The sequence below is a fragment of the Bos javanicus genome, chromosome 7, assembly GCF_032452875.1.
Source record: "Bos javanicus breed banteng chromosome 7, ARS-OSU_banteng_1.0, whole genome shotgun sequence".
NCBI classification, from domain to species: Eukaryota; Metazoa; Chordata; class Mammalia; order Artiodactyla; family Bovidae; genus Bos; species Bos javanicus.
In genome coordinates, this window is record NC_083874.1 from 110,066,920 (window position 1) to 110,093,835 (window position 26,916).

Sequence of the window (26,916 nt, forward strand, 5' to 3'; positions counted from 1 at the left end):
TAAACTACAAACTTTCTTTTCTTCCTTTGTCTTACTCATTTTATTTATTTATTTTTTTAGTATAAATTTATTTTAATTGGAGGCTAATTACTTTACAATATTGTATTGGTTTTGGCATACATCAACATGAATCTGCCACAGGTATACACGTGTTCCCCATCCTGAAGCCCCCTCCCACCTACCTCCCCATACCATCCTTCTGGGTCATCCCAGTGCACCAGCCCCAAGCATCCTGTAACATGCATCAAACCTAGACTGGTGATTTGTTTCACATATGACATTATACATGTTTCAATGCCATTCTCCCAAATCATCCCACCCTCGCCCTCTCCCACAGAGTCCAAAAGACTGTTCTATACATCTGTGTCTCTTTTGCTGTCTCGCATACAAGGTTATCATTACCATCTTTCTAAATTCCATATATATGCGTTAGTATACTGTATTGGTGTTTTTCTTTCTGGCTTACTTCACTCTGTATAATAGGCTCCACTTTCATCCACCTCATTAGAACTGATTCAGATGTATTCTTTTTAATTGCTGAGTAATACTCCATTGTATATATGTACCACAGCTTTCTTATCCATTTGTCTGCTGATGGACATCTAGGTTGCTTCCATGTCCTGGCTATTATAAACAGTGCTGCAGTGAACATTGGGGTACACGTGTCTCTTTCAATTCTGGTTTCCTCGGTGTGTATGCCCAGCAGTGGGATTGCTAGGTCGTATGGTAGTTCTCTTTCCAGTTTTTTAAGGAATCTCCACACTGTTCTCCATAGTGGCTGTACTAGTTTGCATTCCCACCAACAGTCTAAGAGAGTTCCCTTTTCTCCACACCCTCTCCAGCATTTGTTTCTTGTAGACTTTTGGATAGCAGCCATTCTGACTGGCGTGAAATGGTCCTCATAGTGGTTTTGATTTGCATTTCTCTGATAATGAGTGATGTTGAGCATCTTTTCATGTGTTTGTTAGCCATCTGTATGTCTTCTTTGGAGAAATGTCTATTTAGTTCTTTGGCCCATTTTTTGATTGGGTCATTTATTTTTCTGGAATTGAGCTACAGAAGTTGCTTATATATTTTTGGGATTAATTCTTTGTCAGTTGCTTCATTTGCTATTATTTTCTCCCATTCTGAAGGCTGTCTTTTCACCTTGCTTATAGTTTCCTTTGTTGTGCAGAAGCTTTTAATTTTAATTAGGTCCCATTTGTTTATTTTTGCTTTTATATCCAGTATTCTGGGAGGTGGGCCATAGAGGGTCCTGCTGTGATTTATGTCAGAGAGTGTTTTGCCTATGTTCTACTCTAGGAGTTTTATAGTTTCTGGTCTTATGTTTAGATCTTTAATGCATTTTGAGTTTATGTTTGTGTATGGAGTTAGAAAGTGTTCTAGTCTCAGTATTTTACAAGTGGCTGACCAGTTTTCCCAGCACCACTTGTTGAAGAGATTGTCTTTTCACCATTTTATATTCTTGCCTCCTTTGTCAAAGATAAGGTGTCCATAGGTGCATGGATTTATCTCTGGGCTTTTTAGTTTGTTCCATTGATCTCTATTTCTGTCTTTGTGCCAGTACCATACTGTCTTGATGACTGTGGCTTTGTAGTAGAGCCTGAAGTCAGGCAGGTTGATTCCTCCAGTTCCATTCTTCTTTCTCAAGATTGCTTTGGCTATTCGAGGTATTTTGTATTTCCATACAAACTGTGAAATTATTTGTGCTAGCTCTGTGAAAAATACCATTGGTAGCTTGATAGGGATTGCATTGAATCTATAAATTGCTTTGGGTAGTATACTCGTTTTCACTATATTAATTCTTCCAACCCATGAACATGGTATATTTCTCCATCTATTAGTGTCCTCTTTGATTTCTTTCACCAGTGTTTTATAGTTTTCTATGTATAGGTCTTTTGTTTCTTTAGGTATATATATTCCTAAGTATTTTATTCTTTTCATTGCAATGGTGAATGGAATTGTTTCCTTAATTTCTCTTTCTGTTTTCTCATTATTCATGTATAGGAATGCAAGGGATTTCTGTGTGTTTATTTTATATCCTTCAACTTTACTATATTCATTGATTAGCTCTAGTAATTTTCTGGTAGCTAGTCTTTAGGGTTTTCTATGTAGAGGATCGTGTCATCTGCAAACAGTGAGAGTTTTACTTCTTCTTTTCCAATTTGGATTCCTTTTATTTCTTTTTCTGCTCTGATTGCTGTGGCCAAAACTTCCAAAACTATCTTGAATAGCAGTGGTGAGAGTGGGCACCCTTGTCTTGTTCCTGACTTTAGGGGAAATGCTTTCAATTTTTCACCATTGAGGATACTGTTTGCTGTGGGTTTGTCATATATAGCTTTTATTATGTTGAGGTATGTTCCTTCTATTCCTGCTTTCTGGAGGGTTTTTATCATAAATGGAGGTTGAATTTTGTCAAAGGCTTTCTGTGCATCTATTGAGATAATCATATGGCTTTTATTTTTCAATTTGTTAATGTGGTGTATTACATTGATTGATTTGCAGATATTGAAGAATCCTTGCATCCCTGGGATAAAGCCCACTTGTTCACTATGTATGATCTTTTTAATGTGTTGTTGGATTGTGATTGCTAGAATTTTGTTAAGGATTTTTGCATCTATGTTCACCAGTGATATTGGCCTGTAGTTTTCTTTTTTTGTGGGATCTTTGTCAGGTTTTGGTATTAGGGTGATGGTGGCCTCATAGAATGAGTTTGGAAGTTTGCCTTCCTCTGCAGTTTTCTGGAAGAGTTTGAGTAGGATAGGTGTTAGCTCTTCTCTAAATTTTTGGTAGAATTCAGCTGTGAAGCCATCTGGACCTGGGCTTTTGTTTGGGGGAAGATTTCTGATTACATTGTCAATTTCTGTGCTTGTGATGGGTCTGTTAAGATTTTCTATTTCTTCTTGGTTCAGTTTTGGAAAGTTGTACTTTTCTAAGAATTTGTCCATTTCTTCCAAGTTGTCCATTTTATTGGCATAGAATTGCTGATAGCAGTCTCGTATGAGCCTTTGTATTTCTGTGTTGTGCTGTTGTGATATTTCCATTTTCATTTTTAATTTTATTGATTTGATTTTTTTCCCTTTGTTTCTTGATGAGTCTGGCTAATGGTTTGCCAATTTTATTTATCCTCTCAAAGAAGCAACTTTTGGCTTTGCTGATTTTTGCTATGGTCTCTTTTGTTTCTTTTGCATTTATTTCTGCCTGAATTTTTAAGATTTCTTTCCTTCTACTAACCTTGGGGTTCTTCATTTCTTCCTTTTCTAGTTGCTTTAGGTGTAGAGTTAGGTTATTTGACTTTTTTCTCGTTTCATGAGGTATGCCTGTATTGCTATGAACCTTGCTTTTACCGTGTCCCACAGGTTTTGGGTTGTTGTGTATTCATTTTCATTCATTTCTATGCATATTTTGATTTCTTTTTTTATTTCTTCTGTGATTTGTTGGTTATTCAGCAGCATGTTGTTCAGCCTCCGTATGTTAGAATTTTTAATAGTTTTCTCCTGTAATTGAGATCTCATCTTACTGCATTGTGGTCAGAAAAGATGCTTGGAATGATTTAATTTTTTTTTTTTAATTTACCAAGGCTAGATTTATGGCCCAGGATGTGATCTATCCTGGAGAAGGTTCCATGTGCGGTTGAGGAAAAGGTGAAATTCATTGTTTTGGGGTGAAATGTCCTATAGATATCAATTAGGTCTAACTGGTCTATTGTATCATTTAAAGTTTATGTTTCCTTGTTAGTTTTCTGTTTAGTTGATCTATCCATAGGTGTGAGTGGGGTATTAAAGTCTCCCACTATTATTGTGTTATTGTTAATTTCCCTTTCATGCTTGTTAGCATTTGTCTTACATATTCCAGCGCTCCTACGTTGGGTGCATATATATTTATAATTGTTATATCTTCCTCTTGGATTGATCCTTTGATCATTATGTAGTGTCCTTCTTTGTCTCTTTTCACAGCCTTTGTTTTAAAGTCTATTTTATCTGATATGAGTATTGCTACTCCTGCTTTCTTTTGGTCTCTATTTGCGTGGAATATCCATTTCCAGCCCTTCACTTTCAGTCTGTATGTGTCCCTTGTTTTGAGGTGGGTCTCTTGTAGACAACATATATAGGGGTCTTGTTTTTGTATCCATTCAGCCAGTCTTTGTCTTTTGGTTGGGGCATTCAACCCGTTTACATTTAAGGTAATTATTGATAAGTATGATCCCATTGCCATATATTTTATTGTTTTGGGTTCGAGTTTATACACCCTTTTTGTGTTTCCTGTCTAGAGAAGATCCTTTAGCATTTGTTGGAGAGCTGGTTTGGTGGTGCTGAATTCTCTCAGCTTTTGCTTGTTTGCAAAGTTTTTGATTTCACTTTCATATTTGAATGAGATCCTTGCTGGGTACAGTAATCTGGGCTGTAGGTTATTTTCTTTCATCACTTTAAGTATGTCCTGCCATTCCTCCTGGCCTGAAGAGTTTACATTGAAAGATCAGATGTTATCCTTATGGGAATCCCCTTGTGTGTTATTTGTCGTTTTTCCCTTGCTGCTTTTCATATTTGGTCTTTGTGTTTGATCTTTGTTAATTTCATTAATATATGTCTTGGGATATTTCACCTTGGGTTTATCCTGTTTGGGACTCTCTGGGTTTCTTGGACTTGGATGATTATTTCCTTCCCCATTTTAGGGACGTTTTGAACTATTATCTCCTCAAGTATTTTCTCATGGTCTTTCTTTTTGTCTTCTTCTTCTGGGACTCCTATGATTTGAATGCTGGGGCGTTTAACATTGTCCCAGAGGTCTCTGAGATTGTCCTCATTTCTTTTAATTCGTTTTTCTTTTTTCCTCTCTGTTTCATTTATTTCTACCATTCTATCTTCTACGTCACTTATCCTATCTTCTGCCTCTATTATTCTACTGTTGGTTCCCTCCAGAGTGTTTTTGATCTCATTTATTGCATTATTCATTATATATTGACTCTTTTTTATTTCTTCTAGGTCCTTCTTAAACCTTTCTTGAATCTTCTCAATCCTTGTCTCCAGGCTATTTATCTGTGATTCCATTTTGTTTTCAAGCTTTTGGATCATTTTCACTATCATTATTTGGAATTCTTTATCAGGTAGATTCCCTATCTCTTCCTCTTTTGTTTGGTTTGGTGGGCCTTTATCCTGTTTCTTTACCTGCTGGGTATTACTCTGTCTCTTCATCTTGTTTATATTGCTGTGTTTGGGGTGGCCTTTCCATATTCTGGCAGTTTGTGGAGTTCTCTTTATTGTGGAGTTTCCTCGCTGTGGGTGGGATTGTATCAGTGGCTTGTCAAGGTTTCCAGGTTAGGGAAGCTTGTGTCAGTATTCTGATGGGTGGAGCTGGATTTCTTCTCTCTGGAGTGCAATGAAGTGTCCAGTAATGAGTTTGAGATGACAGTGGGTTTGGAGTGACTTTGGGCAGCCTGTATATTGAAGCTCAGGGCTGTGTTCCTGTGTTGCTGGAGAATTTGCATGGTATATCTTGCTCTGGAACTTGTTGGCCCTTGGGTAGTGCTTGGTTTCAGTGTAGGTATGGTGGCATTGGTGAGCTCCTGTCAATTAATGTTCCCTGGAGTCAGAAGTTCTCTGGTATTCTCAGAATTTGGACTTAAGCCTCCTGCTTCCAGTTTTCAGTCTTATTTTTACAGTAGCCTCAAGACTTCTCCATCTATACTGCACTGTTTATAAAACATCTAGGTTAAAGATGAAAAGTTTCTCCACAGTGAGGGACACCTGGAGAGGTTCACAGAGTTACATGGAGAAGAGAAGAGGGAGGAAGGAGTTAGAGGTGACCCGAATGAGATGAGGTGGAATAAAAAGAGGAGAGAGCAAGCTAGCCTGTAATCACTTCCTTATGTGCGCTCCACAGTCTGGGCCACTCAGAGATGTTCATGGAGTTATACAGAGAAGAGAAGAGGGAGGAAGGAGACAGAGGTGGCCAGGAGGATAAAAGGGGGGAATGAAAAGGAGAGAGACAGATCCAGCCAGTAATCAGTTCCCTAAGTGTTCTTCACCGTCCGGAACACAGAAAGAGATTCACAGAGTTGGGTAGAGAAGAGAAGGGGGAGGGCGGAGATAGAGGTGACCTGGTGGAGACAAAGGAGAGTCCAAAGGGCGAGAGAGCAGTCAAGCCCGTAATCTCGCTCCCAAGTAAAAATGGGTACTGAAGATTGGGTTCTTAAAAGTACAAAATTGACAACAAATACCAAAAAGCAAAGATTAAAAATCTAGAGTCGAGGTTGGATTTTCAAAAATACAATATTAAAGAAAAAAAGTCACAAAAATTATAATATATATATATATATATGAAGTTTGCTTTAAAAAATAGGGTCTCTCTTTTTTTTTTTGCAAAGTAATAGTAGGTTATAAAAATGAAAATTAAAGGAGTAATAGAGGACTTAAAAAATTAAAAAAATTAAAGAATGATAGTAAAAATAGTAAAAAATATATCTAGGACTTTCTCTTGTGTTGTTGTGGGCAGTGTGGGATCAGTTAATTTTTGGATAGTTCCTTGATCCAGCTTATATTTCTCAAGATCTATAGGCCCTGTCCTATGTGCTACTGCTAAGTCGCTTCAGTCGTGTCCAACTCTGTGCAACCCCATAGACGGCAGCCCACCAGGCTCCCCCATCCCTGGGATTCTCCAGGCAAGAACACTGGAGTGGGTTGCCATTTCCTTCTCCAATGCATGAAACTGAAAAGTGAAAGTGAAGTTGCTCAGTCGTGTCTGACTACTAGTGACCCCATGGACTGCAGCCTACCAGGCTCCTCCATCCATGGGATTTTCCAGGCAAGAGTACTGGAGTGGGGTGCCATTGCCTTCTCCGCCATCCTATGTAGTCGGTACTATCTACAGGGTTTTAATCTATTACACCTGTCATTTCCAAGGCGGTTCCCTCTGTTTTAGCTTCTTCTGTTTGCTGGACTCTTCGGTGTCTAATTTCCACCCTGACACAAGGGGGCGGTGGTGGACACTTTTTTAGGCTCACTGGTTCAGTCGTGCTGTGGGGAGGGAGGGACGCTGCAAACAAATAACACTGGCATGTGCTCACAGTGTCTCGGCCACACTGGGTTTGCCCTCGCTCACGACATGTGTGCGCTTTCCCTGGCTACACTGCTTAGGCTCTAGGTTGCTCTGCCGGGGACTGTCTGAGGCCGGCCCTGGGTTGTATGCACTTCCCAGGTCTAAGCCGCTCAGGTTAAGGTACTTGGGTAGTCCTCAGAGGCACAGACTCGGTTGGGCCTGCGTTTTGTGCTCTTCCCAGGTCCGAGCAGCTCAGGTGACCAGGTGTTTGGCGAGCATGGTTGCTGCGACTTATCGCCTCCCCTGTCCCTGCCACTCGGTTCTCTGGGTGTACAGCCGGTGCACCTTCTTAGGCGGATGTTGACTGTCCAGAATCCCAAGAAGTCTTGGTTAGCAATGAAGCCTGCTTGCAGTTTGGTAGATAATGCCTCTCTGGGGCTGCGATTGCCCCCTTCTGGCTCTGGCTGCCCTCGCTGGCCTGTCACCGGAGTGGGATAGGCCGGTCTGCAGCCAGCTAGCTCTGCTCAGTCCTTTGTTCTATGAGCGGGCCTGATGGTGTGTTAGGTTAGGGCTTTTTATGTAGCTCTAGTCAATCCTTTGTTCTGTGAGCAGGGCTGGCAGTGTCTTAGGTTAGGACTTTTCGCGTGGTAGCTATCCCACAGTCTGGTTTGCTAGCCCAAGTTAGTTCCCTCAGATTGCCCTCGGGGCATTCAGGCTGGTCCTTACTCTAAGCAATGCAGCCCGCGCCTCCCTGCCCAGTCCCCGCTTGCTAGTGGCAGATGCAGGCGTGTTACCGTTGGGCATGTGATCTGTGGGTTTTATTATTTATTTATTTTTCCTCCCGGTTATGTTGCCCTCTGTGGTTCCAAGGCTCACCACAGACTTGCCAGTGAGAGTGTTTCCTGGTGTTTGGAAACTTTCTTTTTAAGACTCCCTTCCCGAGACAGAGCTCCGTCCCTACCTCTTTTGTCTCTTTATCTTTTATATTTTTTCCTACCTCCTTTCAAAGACAATGGGCTGCTTTTCTGGCTGCCTGATGTCCTCTGCCGGCATTCAGAGTTGTTTTGTGGAATTTACTTGGCATTCAAATGTTCTTTTGATGAATTTGTGGGGGAGAAAGTGGTCTCCCTGACCGCCATCTTCCAAACTTACAAAATAGTTTCATGTCTTTGTTCATTTCTAGAAGATTAAATTGCTACGGTGAAATAATTAGAGTATCCAATTACCTTGGTATTCTAATCATGTAGGGAATTATATCACCTGAGAACTAATTAAATACCCAATGAACTTTAAAAAAATTAAAAACACTGTAAAAAATAAGTATGAAGTACAACGTCACGTGCACTGCCTGGAAGTCTCCCTGACTGGCTGTTGTGTGCCAGATGGTCCCCAGGCTCGTGGACAGTGAGATCAGGGCAGGAAAGGCTTGAGGGAGGCAAGAACGCCCAGCAGGCTGGCCCAAACCCATTGCCCCTTCCTGCACATCCCATCTCCTTTCCCTGAGCCAGCGCAGACTGTCCCAGGCAGGCTTGCAGCGCCTGGTCCAGATGAAGAGGTGCCCAGGAAAGGGAGAATGAAGCTGGCAACGAGCCAGGAGTGGTGAGCAGGGGTGTCGCTGATCTTGGTGTTGACCTTGCAGAGCACAGGGACTCAGAGCTGTTTGGGAAGTTTTAAACTGAGAGGAAAATGAGTCTCTTGGGACTTTGTATCGTCTGATACAGACCTAAAGAAAGGGTGTTTTGTGGAACTTCAGTCTTTTTTCGTTTAATTTCACTAAGTTCTTACTATGCACTGGGCACTGTTCTGGGTGCTTGAGATAGAGCAGTGAAAAAACTCCTTAGGGAAGGTAAATTTTAGTGGGAGAAGACAAACAATAAACAGAATACATGTGTAAACTATATAAAAAGAATTTCTGTGGAAGAACCTAGAGTTGGGGAAGAAGACAGGAAGTGCTGCGAGCCTGAGTTAATGTTTAAACAGGGTAAGCCGTGAAGGCTTCACGGGAGAGGAGATCACAGCCTTGGAGGAGGGCAGGGAGAGAGCACGTGGTATAGACACCCGGGAAAGAACATTCCAGGGACAGGGACTAAGCGCGCCAGCCTGAGGAAGAGAGCGCCGGCCCGCGAGGAGGCGGCTGGCGGGCGTGTGACTGCAGGGGACAGGGGCCCTGAGACCCCAGAGCTGCCCTCCCTGCGGCGGAACGCCTCCCGAGCAGCAGGCGCAGGGCTGCTGGCCGTGGGGTGCTGTGTGACACCCCGGCGGATGTGTCTGAGGTTCAGAAGCCAGGGTGTGGCTGCTGGTACCAGTGTGTAGGTGCTACTTAAAGTCACGAGACTGTCCAGCATCCCTCGAGCAGAAAAAGAAGTGATCCCACTGACACCCAGGCAGCATCGCCTTCAGGAGGCCAGGGAGAAGAGGCGACCTCGTTACCATTCAAACGGTCCAACAGTAGACACTCCGCAGGGCAGAGCTAGGAATGAATAGCTGTGTAAGACACCAGTCTGGGGCTCAGCGCACAAATCCATGTTTTAACACCTAGAGCTGCCAGCAGCTAAGGGGCTCATACAAGCAGCCACCTCCCTCGCGTGGGAGATGGTCCCAGACCTGCCTGTGCATCCTGCAGGGTCAGCACCATTGACAGGGACAGAGGGGAGAGCCCTGCACACGTCCTGGTCACCTGTACAGTATTAAGTGGTATTCCCACAGAATCCCTGTATGCATTCTGTATTTGTCAACTAAGTTGCCAAACGAGCACTTAACCAAGTATATTTTGACCTGAGATGGCTGATAAAATGGAGTCTAAAGAGATTGTCACCAACGGCACCCCCTCACTTCTCCTGCTCCCTTTAGTTTAGAGACAGTCTTTTTAAAATACATTTATGTAGTCGGAGCACAGTTGCTTTAGTGTTGCTTTGGTTTCTGCCGGCATCAGCGTGCACGGGCCGTGGGTGTGCAGGGTCCCCGCCCACCCCCGGGTTCTCGCCGAGCTGGCATGTGCGCTCCCCGCCGCAGCAGGGCCCCTCCGGCTCTGTTTACCCGGCGGGGTGTATGTTCCCGTGCTCCTGTCTCCTTTCATCCCATCTTCCCCGTCCCCTCTCTGCGTCCGTGGGTCTGGTCTCTGTGTCCGCCTTACAGACAATCTTCTAATGTACTGGAAATCCTTAACTTCTTGGTCTCAGTATCGCAAATCATTCTCCATGCCCTCTTCCTTATAATTGTGAGAGACCAGTTCAAGAAAGAACCAGCCGCCCCGCGAATCGCCTGCTGTGAGGGTTCGGCTCTGTTATTGCCTATGTGAGGGTGGAGCCACGCGAGGAGAGGGGTCGAGAGCTGACTGAGGCGCGTGGGTAGGAGAGGCGCTTAAAATGCGCCATGTGGGCCCGCAACACCCACAGGATGTTCCATTTTAGAGTGTTTGCTACAGAAAGGATAAGTATAAAATAAACAGTAAACGTTTCAAAAAGAATTATTGCTGATAATTATCAGTGAGGTGTATAGTTCCTTTAGAGAAAAGCACAGTATTTGCCAACGTAACATGAGACAGTTTGAACGCTAAATCCATCACTTTATATCTCTATTGTCATATAAAAAAGAGGTTCTTATATAATGTTACTATTAGGATGAGATAATTAATTATATGGTGTATTTATTTATACTCTGCCTTTTCCCACAAAAATGGAAAGATGGCTTTTCAACTGACACTCCTTTGCTATCCCTCAGCCAGCATCCATCACAGCTTTAACGTGACCAGGAGATTCAGTATGATTAAGATTTGGAACAAATAGTGATTACTCCAAGTCAAGGGAATCACAGAAAAGTGACTTTCATAGAAATGAAACTTTCACAGGGTGATAAAAATAAGTCGTGTTTCTTTTGTCTGCTTCTGAACGCACTAGGTGTTCTAGGATATTTGATTTTCTCTTCAGGGTATCATTTAAAAAACAAAAAAATGAAGTGAGAAAAATAAACAGGCTCTTTCTTCATCCATTTATAAGATTTATACAAAAAGAAATGTCCTATGATTCATGTGGCAAGGAAGACTTCTTTAACAGCTGAAATGAGGAACAGTGAGAGTTGTACTGACTGATGTTTGGAATGTAAAAGAGCCAAGGAAAATAGAACGGATGCGTTGGAACATAAAGGGCCTATCACTTACGTTTCAAAACATCCTTCAGACGTTTTTCTTGCTCTACACTAGCAAATGGTAAATAACTGAAGTGTCCGAGGTGTTCTCAGCAAGGCGTGTATAGAATGGCAGTGTTCTGAGGTTCCCTGCCGTAAACCGGCGCGTCTGCTCCTGGCCAGAGGCAGCACCCCCACCCCCAGCCCCAGAAGCCTTTCAGCTGTGTCACAGTCTGATCTGGTCCACACCTTTGTAATAGCATTCAGCATACTGCACTCGGACGTTACCTGTCTTCTCTACTGTCAAAGCAAAAACTGCCCTTGACAAAGTTGAAAAGGTTGTTCCTGATTCTTGCCAAATGTATGTGACCCCGTAACAGAGGACCACACACGGTACTGATGCTCAGGAAAGCCTGCCGTGGGCACCGTAGGAGCTGGTAAGCTCTGTGAGCCTGTAGGAGGCGCCCTGGAGGCACCTCCTCGGGGTCCTCCTGGCCAAGCTGGGAAGCAGGAAGGAGCAGAGAAGGTCCAAACAGGCTCTCCCTCCTCCTGCTCAATCCCCAGGGGCAGTGCTTAGAGGAGTTTCTAGGTGCTGAGGGTGCCGTGGATTTCTGTGGCCCAGGAGTCTCTGAATTCAAGATGAGCCTCTGCACTGCGAGCCCCACTGTGTCTGTCCGCTGTACTTCTATAAAGTCAGATTCGGGCTTTAAGGTGAAAATAAATCTTTTCTATTTTTTAACTGAAGTATAATTGATGGACAGTATTGCATAAGTTTCAGGTATACAACATGGTGATTCAAAATTTTTATACATTATACTCCATTTATAGTTATTCGAAAATATTGGCTGTATTTCTTATAGGTTTTGAATGGTTAAAATGAAAATGTAGGAGAGAATTTAAACACAAATGAGCAACAACAACAACAACAAAGCTCTGATGAAGTGGAACCCGCAGTGGCCTTGACCTGCCTGCGGGCGCCCTGGGGCCCCGCCTGGCACGGGGAGCCGCACCGTGCTCACCCCTCCCTTCCCGAGTCCCGGCTCCTCCCTGAGCGGTCTCATTGCCTTTGCTTTCTTCAGGGAGCCCTCTTCTCTGTTTGCTCAGCCACTACCTCTCTCCCTTTGCCTGGTTAGCTTCTCTAGATCTTCCACCTGTGTTTAAACTTCACTTTCTGAATACCTTTCTTGATCTTTCTGACCAGGTCAACCCTCTGTTACAGACACTCTCCCTCCAAGCACTTCCGGTTACCAGTCTATGTTTCTTCGTGTGGTTTTCTCTGTGGTAGTGGAGACTTGTTCTCTGTAACGCCCCCTCATTCCCCACCACGACCCACAGCACTTGTCACACGGCATGTGCTTAACAAATGCAGTTCATCATCAGTTGAATGAGTGAGTAAAGAAACCTCTTGATTTCCTGTGCCTGGTTTCCCTTGGATTGGGCTTTCTCAAAAACAGTTAACAGTTTGAAAAAGTCTTCCAATAAAGAATACCATTCTGTGGTTTTAACTCAGTAGGTCGGAAGGGATCATGCTCATCTAGGGCACCAACAAAATGAAGGTTCAGTCAGTTCAGTTCAGTTCAGTCCTCAGTCACATCTGACTCTTTGTGACCATCACCAACTCGCGGAGTTTACCCAAACTCATGTCCATTGAGTTGGTGATGCTATCCAACTGTCTCATCCTCTGTCATCCCTTTCTCTTCCTGCCTTCAATCATTCCCAGCATCAGGGACTTTTCAAATGAGGATTCAAATGAGCTCTTCGCATCAGGTGGCCAAAGGATTGGAGTTTCAGCTTCAACATCAGTCCTTCCAGTGGATATTCAGGACTGATTTCCTTTAGGATGGACTGGTTGGATCTCCTTGCAGTCCAAGGGACTCTCAAGAGTCTTCTCCAACACCACAGTTCAAAAGCATCAATTCTTCGGCACTCAGCTTTCTTTATAGTCCAACTCTCACCTCCATACATGACTACTGGAAAAACCATAGCTTTGACTAGACAGACCTTTGTTGGCAAAGTGATGTCTCTACTTTTTAATACACTGTGTAGGTTTGTCATAGCTTTTCTTCCAAGGAGCAAATGTCTTTCAATTTCATGGCTGCAATCACCATCTGCAGTGATTTTGGAGCCCCAAAGAAAAAAGGTAGAGTCAGTCATTCAAATTATCCCTCTATTTTTCTCTTAGGACTTTAGGAGAAGGAAAACCTAGCATCAGTCAAATGTCACAGGCTATACCTAATCTTGCTTATTTTAGAACCATTTCAAGTTACAGTGATTTTATTTACTAAAATAAATTCATTCCAATCTTTATATATACCTTCAATCTCTAGACATTACACTGTCAGGTATCCTGGGAGTTCTGTAGCATTTAGTGTTTAATGAGCAATAACATGAATGATGGTAACTTTAGGAAGTAGCAGAAAACTTGACTCTACTTAGAAGACAGGCAGGAAAATCAATGAATGATTATTAACTATTTCTGAAAAAATTCTAAATCATTTAAAATACATGTTAAAAAAAAAACAACTGTAGTACACCTTGAATGTTTTTATTCCCCTGCCCCTGCATTTTGCTTGTTTATTTGTTTGTTTTGGCAATGAGATAAGAAAATATATGAAGGACTTCCAGGAGTGTCTGTATGAATAGCATTAAAAGGTAGACTGGTTGATACCTTTTCTTGAACTGAATTGGAAGTAGTCAACTATTTCTAACCCTTAAGAAAATCATAAATATGTAGAATTACCCTCCAGGACATGTGATATGTAGGAGACTTGAAACACTGATGTGCCAGAGACTGAAATTTATTCTAGAAAAGCTTTTGGCACTTGGAAAGGGTTCACATAGATTACAAGAATGTATTCTGCTGGCTCTGAAGTTACAGTCCTATTAACTAGTGATCAAAAATATTTAAAGGTTACTGTGTATTAATATCTAATTGTGTCTAGGTATTTAGGTTGATTTTATCCAAATTTTATATTATGATAGTGAATATAATAAATCCATTTTAAAATTTCTTTTTAAGAGAAATTTATTATGGAGGACAAACACATTCTGTATTCCTTTCGTCTCAGTCAACCTCACATGGGAAGTCTAGCTTTTCATCCCACCAGTTTACTCATCTTGCAGCATAATGCCTCACAAGGACATAAGCTGCCTCTGGCAAGTAAGGTTGCACCCAGTGCTGGGAAGGGAGGTCAGATATTGCCACATCGGGTAAAACCAACTAAAACCCTGTAACATGGTTTCAAAAAGGACTTTGTTTTATAGTATTCGCTTCCTTTGGGTCCCTTGACTTGGGAGCTACAAGGATCAAAGTCAGGGAAAGCCCCGGACCTTTAAGACAGACTGCTGGCCTCCGCAGGTGCCTCCCCACGCGCGGGCTGGGCATGGACCCCCCCCGGAGCTGGGGATGGGTGCCCTCGGGCGGCAGGCACAGAGGCTCTACAGGAGGGGTCCTGCAGCAGGTGCACAGGGGGAGCACCCGTCCTCTTTTCTTGCCTGGACTCTCAACAACTCTTCCTTCACTTGGATGACAGCATATGAAACCCAGATGAAACCTGGAAATTAGCTGGTGCAATTCATTTACTAGAGGTAAAAACCAAGACCCAGAAAATATGAGACTCTCAGCATCTCATCAGTTCAGTTCAGTTCCTCAGTCGTGTCCGACCCTTTTCGACCCCATGAATCGCAGCACACCAGGCCTCCCTGTCCATCATCAACTCCCGGAGTTCACTCAGACTCACGTGCATCAAGTCAGTGATGCCATCCAGCCATCTCATCCTCTGTCGTCCCCTTCTCCTCCTGCCCCCAATCCCTCCCAGCTTCAGAGTCTTTTCCAATGAATCAGCTCTTCGCATGAGGTGGCCAAAGTACTGGAGTTTCAGCTTCAGCATCATTCCTTCCAAAGAAATCCCAGGGCTGATCTCCTTCAGAATGGACTGGTTGGATCTGCTTGCAGTCCAAGGGACTCTCAAGAGTCTTCTCCAACACCACAGTTCAAAAGCATCAATTCTTCGGCGCTCAGCCTTCTTCACAGTCCAACTCTCACATCCATACATGACCACAGGAAAAACCATAGCCTTGACTACACGGACCATTGTCGGCAAAGTAATGTCTCTGCTTTTGAATATGCTATCTAGGTTGGTTATAACTTTCCTTCCAAGGAGTAAGTGTCTTTTAATTTCATGGCTGCAGTCACCATCTGCAGTGATTTCATGTGTATGTTTAAATGTCAGTATGGAGTTGATGATGCTTCCCTGGTGTGGGACTTGGCCTGGGGAGGATACGTGGCTCTGACTGTGCCACATGTGCGCGCCTTCAGCCCCCGGGGGAGGTGGCCCTTCTGAAAGCTGCAGCCTCACCTCAGCCTCCTCCGCCCGACGCTGAGCAAGGCGTTTGCGAGTGGGAGGTCAGTGCAGAGGCCCCTGGGCCCCAGAGAGACCGTCTGTGGGGTCCAGATGGCTCTGGGGATGCGCACGAGCCTGGCAGAGAGGGTGGTACTGGCTTTGAGTGCGCATTTTTCTTAATTATGTTAATTAAGTCTCGAAAGGAAATTGTTCTAGGAATAGACGCCCGTGGAGCCCAGATCCCGCTCCTCAAAGGGTGCCTCCCGCTGAACTGCCGCGCGGAGCTCGAGGACGCAGGCCCATTCCACAGGCCCTTCACCTCCTGCGTCTTATGTGACAGTTTCTACAGGAGGGAGGGTATCCTGAGAGAAGAAAACAGAGCAGGAAGACGTCAGAGGGAAGACCGCGGTGTCCTCTCTATAACTCGGGGTTCCCTGAGGACAGCTTCCTCCAGAGGCTCCCCTTGGCGTGTCCTCCAGTCCTGACATCCCCAGGCCGCGCGGAGGCGGCTCCGGCTCCCCGGCTCCCCCGCCCCGAGGGAAGGCGTGCGGAGCCCAGACCCAGGGCCGCCCTCGGGGAACATTCAGCACTCCGCTTCCTCTCCAGGGGGCCCCCCCGCGGACCCCCGCAGCACATCTGTTCAGAATAGAAAAGGGCTGCTCTGGGCCGTAGACCTGCGCCCTGCTTCGGCACAGAGAGCAGAGCTCTCACTTCTCCGTTTCTTCCGTTATTAGTGGGGTCAGCAAACACCACCTCCAGGCCTCAGGGCAAGCGGTTGACCCAGTCAGCCTCTGTTTCACAGCTGGGTCTACGCTGTGGGCCGCTGCGGGGCGGAGAAGACCTGCGTTTCAGGCCGAGCCGCGGCCTGGCTGCGCGCAGGGAAGCCCTCTCTCCGCCCTTAATACTGAGGGACCGCGGACAGCCGCGCTCTGTGGCGCGGGTGCTTCTCAGCGCCCAGACCTGGGCTGGCTCTTGTCCGCCCTCCAGCGCTGGACTGTCCAGCCCTCTCGCCGTCCGCCCTGCCCCTGCCCTACACGCAGTCAGAAACACAGGCTCACGGAGACCTCAGGCCTCAGGCGGCCTGACTGTGCCTCTTATCTCTTCCTATGCTGAACTTTGATTTCTTTCTTTTCTGTGTACAAAGCTCCCTTTGTAGTACAGATATAGCTATCTGATTTGAAAAGTGTCATGATGTTCTGATGTAGAATATTAAAGTTAGTAAGTTTATTTTTATGTACCCCAAACACAGAGAGACTATAATCTTTTCCACTAAAATTGTCGTAAGAATTTGTAGCCTCGTACTTCGGTTTGAGGAGAGAAGATTGGTTCTAAACCTGTTCTGAAGTTTCTGTTGATGAACTCATTTCTTCTCCATTGCTTGTTACTAAAATGTGAACATTGAATTTAAGCTCTAACACCGTTTTCACTCTTTCTGCAGCACCTGAAATCCTTAGAGGCTGTGCCTACGGACCCGAGGTGGACATGTGGTCTGTGGGAATAATCACCTACATTTTGTAAGTGAATAGAAGCGATCTCTAAGCATACTGTTTCCCTTTGCAATAGTGTCTTCTAGTTACTTATGTGTGCATGCATGCTAAATTGCTCAGGCCTGTCCAACTCTTTTCGACCCCATGGACTGTAGCCCACCAGGCTTCTCTGTCCATGGGATTCTCCAGGCAAGAACACTGGAGTGGGTTGCCATGCCCTCCTCCAGGGGACCTTTCCAACCCGGGAATCGAACCCCTGTCTCTCATGTCTCCTGCTTTGGCAGGCAGTTTCTTTACCACTAGCATCACCTGGGAAGCCCAAGTACTTAGAGTCCTCATTAAAAAAGCAAGATTCCTTTTACCTTTTTGTGGTTCTCTATGATGTGCTAAGAGTAGTTAATGAAAGAATTTTCGGGAAACGAGCATCATGTTTTGTAGTTTTCTTGGGGCAAGAACTTCGGTCTAGGGCTTCGCTGTGTCTCATTGTACTATGCAGTGTATCACAGACTGGGGAACAATTCATTATTTGATGGTAGTAATGAGCATGAAACCACCTATTAAACTTGCTCTTGTTTTACTTATGTGCAGGTCATCCAAATGATAAGAGTATTATTCCTTTTTAAGGGACAAATGGTTCTTTAACCTCTGAAGCAATCCCAAACCTATATATGTCTTATCAGGAATGTTTTAAAGGCATTTTGGCTATCAGTTTTATTTCCTATATGTGTTAAGTTCTCAAGGACCTTTAGTATAATACCCTGAACTCAGAGAAAACTTCTCTCTGGTAGAAAAAATGCGGGGGGCTAAATCTTTCACTGTCTGGTATCTCCAGCTCCATTTCTAAGCTCCTGTCTACTAATAAACAATGGGTTTCAGTCTGCCAAAGAGATGATGGAATTGCGGACAAATATGAAGGAAATAGTCCAGAGTGATGGGAGAGTGTCTGGAGAGGAAGGTTTGCCTGTAGAACAGCTGCAAAAGCAAACCGCACTGAGCTCCAAAGCTTAAATCAAAGCAAGTGGACTTGGCTGTCAGTTAGAGGATACTGGACAGAGGAACCTGGCTACAGTCCACGGGATCACAGTCGGACACGACTGAGCAACTTCACTTTCACTTTAGAGGGTACTGCAGAGTTCATTGTTGTGCATGTGCCATGTACACTCTTGTGTCCGACTCTTTGCGACCCCATGGACTGTAGCCCACCAGGCTCCTCTGTCTGTGGGGTTCTCCAGGCAAGAATACTGGAGTGAGTTGCCCTTTCCTTCTCCAGGGGATCTTCCCAACCCAGGGACCGAACCCACATGTCTTGCGTCTCCTGCACTGACAGGTGGATTCTTTACCTTCCACCTGGGAAGCCCAAGTTAATTGTTGAAACCTGTATTATTCAAATCTGTAAAGAGATTTTGAAGGGTGTGGAAGAAAGTGAATTAGGCAGCTCAGGTTCTGTAACAAAACACAGAGACTGGGTGCTAAAGAAACATAAGTGGAGTCCTGGAGTTCTGGAGGTCAAAGGTGCTAGTAGCTCAGGTCCTGGTGAGAGCGGTCTTCCTGGCTGCAGACAGCTGCCTTCTCCCTGTATCCTCCCAAGGCAGGAAGAGGAAGCACGTTCTGTGGTCCCTCTTCCGTGAGAGCACTGATCACAGCACGAGGTCCCACCCTCGTGGCCTCATCGAACTCTCTTAACTGCCAGAGCCCTCATCTCCAGATGCCATCATGCAGGGCTCAGGGCCTAACGTCCTGATCGGGGAGAACACAGTGCAGTCCATAGTAGGAAGAGGTTTGGTTTGGTTAATTTAATAGTGATCTTAGAAAGTGCAGTGTCTAGGTAATATGGGCTAGGAAGAGGGTAACCAGGGTAGACTTCCAAGCAAGTTAGCAAACTCTTGAGTTCACCTGGGTTATACGTTGGTCAGTAGCAACCATAAAAAGGTTTAACAAGCACACCATAAAATAGTCATCTGCTATTATGTAATGTCAAAAGATATTTTCAGTGATCACTTCCAGGATGTATTAAAGTTTGAAAAGAATTGAGAGAGCTAGGGAACCATGTTTTTTCTTACGAAAGTGCAAACTTTTAGGTAATTTGTTTTCCATACTTAGTGCTTAATTCATTAGTAATGAATTCATAAGGTCATGTCATAGAATTCCTTCAGCTTACATTTAAGATCACTGTTGTGCTGTGGAAGAAGGTTGTCTCCTGAATTGTGTGGGTGACATATTATGCTTAATGATGTTCATTGAAAAACTGAACTACAAATACTGCTTCATATTTGCCCCTAAAATGTAAACGTGCCCACCCAAGTAGAGTTTCTTACTGAAATGTGATAAAAGGGGTTGAAGAATTAAGGATATGTGATAACAGAGAGCTGGAGGTAGGAAATTTAATAACATTTGCCCTGGAAACCTGAAATATGGAATGAATGACACTCCCATGTCACTAACATGGGAAAGTGAAGAGAAAAAAATGTGACTATTGGAGAAGCATCTTATTATAACCCTGAAAATAATTTAAAAATCTATCACGTTTCTTTCCCATAGTTCACTTAAGCCCATTAGTTGAAAGTTGCTGGCTGAGTAAGTGGTAGCAGCTAACGGTGCCTCTCACAGCTAATATCCTTTAGTTCTGGTCCGACTTCTGTCAGCCCCTGAGACTGGGGACTTGTTATTTACTCTGTAGTCCATTAATGATTGATGAAGTCTACTAGGCAAGGCTCACTGGAACATTTTCTACAGTGGACTGTGCCCTTGGGTTTATGTACCTCCTTTACGATTATTAAAAGTTCTACCCAGGTATTTGTGCTATGACCGTGCTATTTCTAAGGATGACAGTAGCTTGGACATGAAGGCCATTCTGTTGTTTCTCAGAAGAATTCTGCTCCTTCTACCTTCTAAACCTAAGCCCTTTATCCCTACAGACAAAAGCAACTCCTGTGGTTTTCAGGTCAGAATCAGATAACATCGGAGATTCACACTCTCGCCTTCAGCTTTCAGCGCTGCGTCCTGTCCCGTGGCGCCCTGCTCACAGCCCGCCTCGGCTTCGGCCGGCTCCCGGGCCGGCCCCGCAGCGTCGGGCTCTTCACTGTGCCCCGAGCGCGCTCGCCTGCTGCTCCGTGTCTGCGCCTCCCGGCCCCACCCTTCAGGCTAATGACCTAACCTGCTAACCCCGTCTCGGCGCACAGGTGTGCGACGTGTCCAGCATGACAGGAAGGCGTCTGAGTGCCCCACTTGCAGAGCTGTCATTTTTCCCTCTAAATTGCGGAAGACGGAACGTGCGAGTTTCCTCAACTAAGCCTGGACGGTTGGCCGCTTTCCCGGGACTCGCGGGCAGCGGCCCTGCCTGATGGAGGAGGCCGCCGGGCGCGGTCTGACCGTGTGCCCGCCTCCCTAGTCCCTCTGCTGGAGCCCCGTCTCTCTGGGGCCCCGCAGCGGCCGTGTCTGTCTGCCGGAGGCCGGGCTGCAGGCGCGGTGTGGCCGTGTGCCCCCTCCTCTGCTGCAGCCGCGTCTTCCTTGGGGGGCCCCCACTGGATGGTCGTGTCTGATGGAGGAGGCCGCCGGGCGGGGTGTGCCGTGTGCCTTCTTCTGCTGGAGCGGCGTCTCCCCGGGGGCCCCACAGTGCACGGGATCGGGGGAGGGGGTGGGGGCGCCCAACCCGGCCTCGGTGCTCCTGAGCCTCGGCTTTACCCGGCTGGCTCTGCAGTATTTGAAAGAAACCAGGTCTGTCGAGCAGGATGGTCCCTGAGCCAAAGAGCAGGAGAAACGGCTTACTCTTAAACACCTGCTGCGTCCGCATCCGCTGGACTGTTTCACGCTCTGCAGCAGCTGGGCCAGTTTGATGGAAGGACATGGGGAAATGTTTCTTACTGTGTTCATTCTTTTTCCTTCATTCTTTGTCACGTGAAACACACGCCCTGGCAAGGACTTTTTTTTTTTTTTTTACAGTTCCCTTTTGGTCTTGAGTGATTTAGAACCTCCCCCGACCTGTAAGCATTAGAGGCTTGGTGGTCCCACCAGCAGCTCACTTTTCCTGTCTCTCTTTTTCATGTCAAGCGTGGTTCTGTTTCTTTCCTCTCACATTTTTATGTGACCGTGCTGGAAGGTGACAGTGATCGTGGTGAGATGTCTTTGCGATGTTCAGAAGCGAGGCTCATGTGCCTTGCGGCGGTCCTCTGGGCTGCGTCGCCCGCTGCAGTCAGTTCAGAAGGCACTTCCCTCCGGCCGTGTAGGCTCCTGTCTGTGTTCACTCTGAGACCCAAACTGGAGTGGGATGGAAACCCAATACTTTTTTCATCTCTATGGAAGAATTCATTGAAAAGGACTGAAGAAAAACGACTAACAACTTTTCTTTGCACCTTTTAACCTTTTTATCCTCAAAATCCTAACTTTTCCATGTTATGATAAATTAGAACTCCAATCTGTCCTCTCAATTCCTGGTGGAAAAAAAACACTTGGAAATAGCACTATAGCATTATGCTTGTAATAGGGTTAGCTATTATAATATTATTATTGCTTTGTATCATAATTATTAATATGATTATAACTTTTTGTAGGAATCTTAAATTGATTTTGTATCTATTTTTACTTCCCTGAAGACATGATTGTATATTTATATAATCATAAATGAATTATAACAAGGCAATTACACACTTAAGCTTAGCAGACATACATTCATCACAGGAAGCTGTTAAAAAGGACAGTATTGAATTTCTGCAAAAAATTGGTGACATACACTGAGGCTTTTAAAGGCATTTTATCTTGTATCTTTTGTCCTAGACTTTGTGGATTTGAACCATTCTATGATGAGAGAGGTGATCAATTCATGTTCAGGAGAATTCTGAATTGTGAATATTACTTTATCTCCCCCTGGTGGGATGAAGTATCTCTGAATGCCAAGGATCTGGTAAGTGTGACTGAAACAAAAGGAAATAAAATGCCTTACATTCATTTTTTTAACTAATTAATGGACAGTGCCATTTAAAAAATTAATCCCGTTTAGTAGCTTATTTCTTTTTAATTATATAGTATTTTTAAGAAAACAATGCACACTAATTTTCCTTATAGATAATGAAAAAAGATATGTTTGATTCATCTCTGCTGCTGCTGCTGCTAAGTCGCTTCAGTCGTGTCCGACTCTGTGAGACCCCATAGACGGCAGCCCACCAGGCTCCCCCGTCCCTGGGATTCTCCAGGCAAGAACACTGGAGTGGGTTGCCATTTCCTTCTCCAATGCATGAAAGTGAAAAGTGAAAGTGAAGTCGCTCAGTTGTGTCTGACTCTTAGCGACCCCATGGACTGCAGCCCACCAGGCTCCTCCATCCATGGGATTTTCCAGGCAAGAGTACTGGAGTGGGTTGCCATTGCCTTCTCCATCATCTCTAGCTGAATTATCACAAATTACAAATTACTGCTTGTTAATTAATGAGTTTTTATCATCTAGTCAGTGTAATATAGAACCTGTAAGCTATGAAGCTATGAAGACAGCTGTGCTGGGTGACTCCAAACATAATATACACAGATGAATTCTTTTTTAAAATGGCTTGCTGTCACTTAGATTAGTTATACTTTGAATAAAACAACATTATTTCTTCAAATGTTCAAACTTATTAAAATATCCTGATGGTAACACAAGTCCTATCCTGCATGACTACCATACATGAGTCACACTGTGCGTTTTGTTGGGTTTTTTGTTTGTTTCACTGACTTCTCACCTCCGGTAATACTGGAGTTTATCTGCATTCAGGACAGGTGGGGCACTGGCCTATCCTCTGGGGCGTTGCCCACTGGTTCTAAAATGAAAATACTGGGGTGCCATTGAAGCTTTTACCATCAATTCTTTTGAGCTGTCGTCCTCAATCTTTTTGGCACCAGGGACCAACCTTATGGAAGACAGTTTTTCCATGGACCTGGGATAGGGAGGACAGTTTCAGGATGATTTAAGCACATCACATTTTTTTTGCACTTTATTTCTAATCTAATACTGCTGCTGATAAGATAGGAAGTACCAGTTCACAGCCTGGAGAGTGGGGAGCCCTGTTCTAGAGAGAAACCACACAGAAATGATGAAAAATTGACTTCTGAGTCATAGAAGGTTAGATCTCCAAGGATCTCAGGACTCATTTAATCTTCCTTGAATTTTAAGGATGAGTTTGCTCAAGCGCAGAGAAGTGACGCACAGCTTCCCAGCAGAAAGGCATTGCTCGAAAGGAAGGGTCCAGATTTCCGGACCCCTTCTCCAGGGCTCTTTTTCCACCTTACCATCTGTGTGCTGTGAAAACAGGTTTGCTAAGGTCATGACCTTTCCAGCACTGTCTGAAGAGAGGCAGCGTGTGTGCGATGCGAAGATACCGCCACCTCCCCCTCGCGCCCCCTCTGCTGAGCATCTCCGTGTCCGCCCTTCTGTCTGCTCCACCGAGTAGCCCCGGGCCAAGCCCCCACCTCCCTCCTCCCGGTCCGCGGCCGCGGCCTCTCTCCCGCTCTCCCTGCCTCTTCCTGCGCGTCTGCAGTGCGCGCCCCGCGCGGGACCCGGAGGGCGGCCTCACTGGGGACTGGGGTCCCCTCTGCTCCGCGGCGCGTGGACCCCCGTCCCGGCGGCATGACTCTGGGTGCTCTGTGCTGTCCCTTCATCCTCCCTGCTCCTTCCTTTCCACCACACACACACACACACACAGACACACACACACACACAGACAGACACACACACACACACAGGGCTGGCCTCGGAGCGCGGACCCCAGTCCCGGCAGCGTGACTCTCCATGTGCCTGCTGCTCCTCCGTCCGCCCTGTGATGCCCCTCCGTCATCCTCCCCCTTCCTCTCCACACACACACAGAGCTCTTTACACGGGTAGCTAATCTTTTTTAGTGTGTTTTAATCGAAGGAAAGCGGCTTCACAGTGTTGTGTGCTCTCTGCCTTGCAGCACACAGATTCGCGTGGGCGCGTGTCCCCTCCCTCGTGAACCACCCCCCCCCCCCCCGCCTCTCCAGGGGTCACAGGGCAGCACAGGTGACTCGTTTTCGAGCCCTGGCTGCGGTGACTTTGTTGAGGAGACCTGGTCTTCTAGGGGCATGCCGTTCTCCTCACAGTCGGTTCATTTCTCCTGCCGCTTGATCCTCCCCCGGGCCTCATTTTTCACGATAAGCATCATTTCCATATGCTGTGCTCAGAAGTATTCCTTAATGAGGTTCAGGCTCTGGGAGAGGATGAAGCAGGTGGGCCCAGATCTTAGTGCCATGTGGACCTGAAGTGCATGCTCAGTAAATGTTCGTTGAGTGAAACCATCAGTCGGGAAATGGATCAAGGATTCTTAAAAGTCCGACATGCCTGGGTTCAAGTGCCCCGCCCCCACCCCGCACCCCCTTTCTAATAGTTGCAGGTTTGACCTTGTGCTAGCCTGACCTCTCTGTGCTTTGGTTTTCTTCTCTGGATGGTACTGGTACCTCTCTTTAGGTCTTTGGAAGAATTAAGGGATATGATACATACTAAGTAACCATCACCAACCAACTCAATAATAATCCCATTAGTTAGCCCCCTTCTGTTTCATTTTATCTCTGATAAAAGGTTAAATGGACAAGAAGGTTACCTGTGATGTTCCTTCATTCAGCTATACCTCCTGTTGGTTAAAACATTTACATAACTTCAGAACTAAAGGAATCTTTGAGCCCCTAAATGAAACACTTATTAGCAATACCTGCATCTGTTCTCTCATGGTGCTTGGGGAGCTGGTCTGTAAGCGGAGCTGTAGGATAATGGCACATCTTTGGGTCTGAATCCTGATGAGGTCACTGAGTCTGATCTTCAACAACTTTCTTAAAAACTCAGTGCATCAATGTCTCCAAATGTAAAGATGAATGATGACATATATAAATTTTTGATGCTAATTGGCTTTCCATAAATTCTTTGTATTTTCAAGCAGGAGAGAATGGTGATGATAGGGAAGAGGAAACATGATTAGAAAATGAGCATGAAGTATCTAATTGTCAAGGATGTTTTAAGGATTAGGTATCACTTAACTTACATGAAATTATTAGTGTATGTATCCAACAGATGATAGCTCTGACCACCATCAAAGCTGTTACTGCTGTGCATTCTTCTTCTTAATTATTCTTCAGCTCCCTCCACCTCCTCACTGACTTTAAGCCTAAACATCTCAAGATTACCAGTTTCAAATGCAGTCTCTCTACCCCACATACATTTCTTTGCAAATGCTACAAAACAGAAAGTGAAAGGAGAACCAGATATTAATTCTTCATTTGACTAGCTTCCTAATTTTGTTAGCCTGTGTTCAGTTTTTGGATTTTCAGAATTAGAAAAGATCTTATGCCTTAAGTCATCCAAAGTCCTTTATTTTACACACCGGCAGACTGAAACTCAGAAAGCTTGTCTACCATGAAGGCACTGTGGTGTCGTGGCCACAGGACAAATTCTAAGACAAGACAAACCCTAGTATGAGTATGCTGCTGCTGCTGCTAAGTCACTTCGGTTGTGTCTGACTCTGTGCGACCCCATAGACGGCAGCCCACCAGGCTCCCCTGTCCCTAGGATTCTCCAGGCAAGAACACTGGAGTGGGTTGCCATTTCCTTCTCCAGTGTAAGAAAGTGAAAGTGAAGTAAGTCACTCAGTCGTGTCCAACTCTTCACAACCCATGGACTGCAGCCCACAAGGCTCCTCCATCCATGGGATTTTCCAGGCAAGAGTACTCGAGTGGGGTGCCATCATATAGCCCCCACCAGTTACACGAATCACTAAATCTTTGAGCTTCCTTCCATCCCTAATTCATGAATTGGAACTAAAGTTACTAATTGATAAGAGTATAGATAGGATTACATAAATTTTTAAAAAATGTTGCATGCCTGTAAGAATGTGTTTACAAGGAAATTAGAGTGGAAATTAGGTTGTGTAAGAAGAGGGCCCAGGAGGGTGTCCATAGTCACTCAGTAGGGGCGGGTGGGTGTCTGAGGTCAGACACATGTGGGTCTTTGAGGTCACAGAAGTAGAGACTTTGAACAAGTTAGGATTTAAGCGTGCTTCCTGACTCCAGGTAATCTCTGCCTCATCCCAGGTCACTTCTCTGAGCCCAGGGCTGGGGATTATTTTGGTTGTTGAACTTCCTGGCAATTCATTGTCTGCTCATGCTCATCATTGGGGTAAAACTCCCAGAATGGGCTATGATTCATTTGAATTCAGTCCTTTTAAACAAACCATATCCCCAAACTACTGACACCTTTTCTTTGATTCTAAGTAGGCTTTTACCCCAGCTCCTGGCATTTTCCTTCAAGGGATAAGAGGCTTATGAAGGCTTCCTGATGGGAAGATCAAATTGCCAACATCCGCTGGCTCATCAAAAAAGTAAGACAGTTCCAGAAAAGCATCTATTTCTGCTTTATTGACTATGCCAAAGTCTTTGACTGTGTGGATCACAATAAACTGTGGAAAATTCTGAAAGAGATGGGAATACCAGACCACCTGACCCACCTCTTGAGAAATCTCTATGCAGGTCAGGAAGCAACAGTTAGAACTGCACGTGGAACAACAGACTGGTTCCAAATAGGAAAAGGAGTATGTCAAGGCTGTATGTTGTCACCCTACTTATTTAACTTATATGCAGAGTACATCATGAGAAACCCTGGGCTGGATGAAACACAAGCTGGAATCAAGATTGCCAGGAGAAATATCAATAACCTCAGATATACAGATGACACCACCCTTATGGCAGAAAGTGAAGAGGAACTAAAGAGGCTCTTGATGAAAGTGAAAGAGGAGAGTGAAAAAGTTGGCTTAAAGCTCAGCATTCAGAAAACAAAGATCATGGCATCAGGTCCTATCACTTCATGGCAAATAGATGGAGAAACAGTGGCAGACTTTATTTTGGGGGCCTCCAAAATCACTGCAGATGGTGACTGCAATTAAATGAAATTAAAAGACACTTGATCC

The 26,916-nt window shown here is 45.0% G+C and overlaps 1 protein-coding gene across 1 annotated transcript in view; it reads left to right on the forward strand.

Moving 5' to 3' along the window:
• The window catches only part of CAMK4 (calcium/calmodulin dependent protein kinase IV), a 269,812-nt gene that overhangs the window by 229,274 nt on the left and 13,622 nt on the right, over positions 1–26,916 (forward strand). The window contains exons 7-8 of the mRNA XM_061424868.1: positions 16,939–17,014; positions 21,758–21,884. Coding sequence (XP_061280852.1) covers positions 16,939–17,014; positions 21,758–21,884 — 203 coding nt within the window. The remainder of the gene's footprint in view (positions 1–16,938; positions 17,015–21,757; positions 21,885–26,916) is intronic.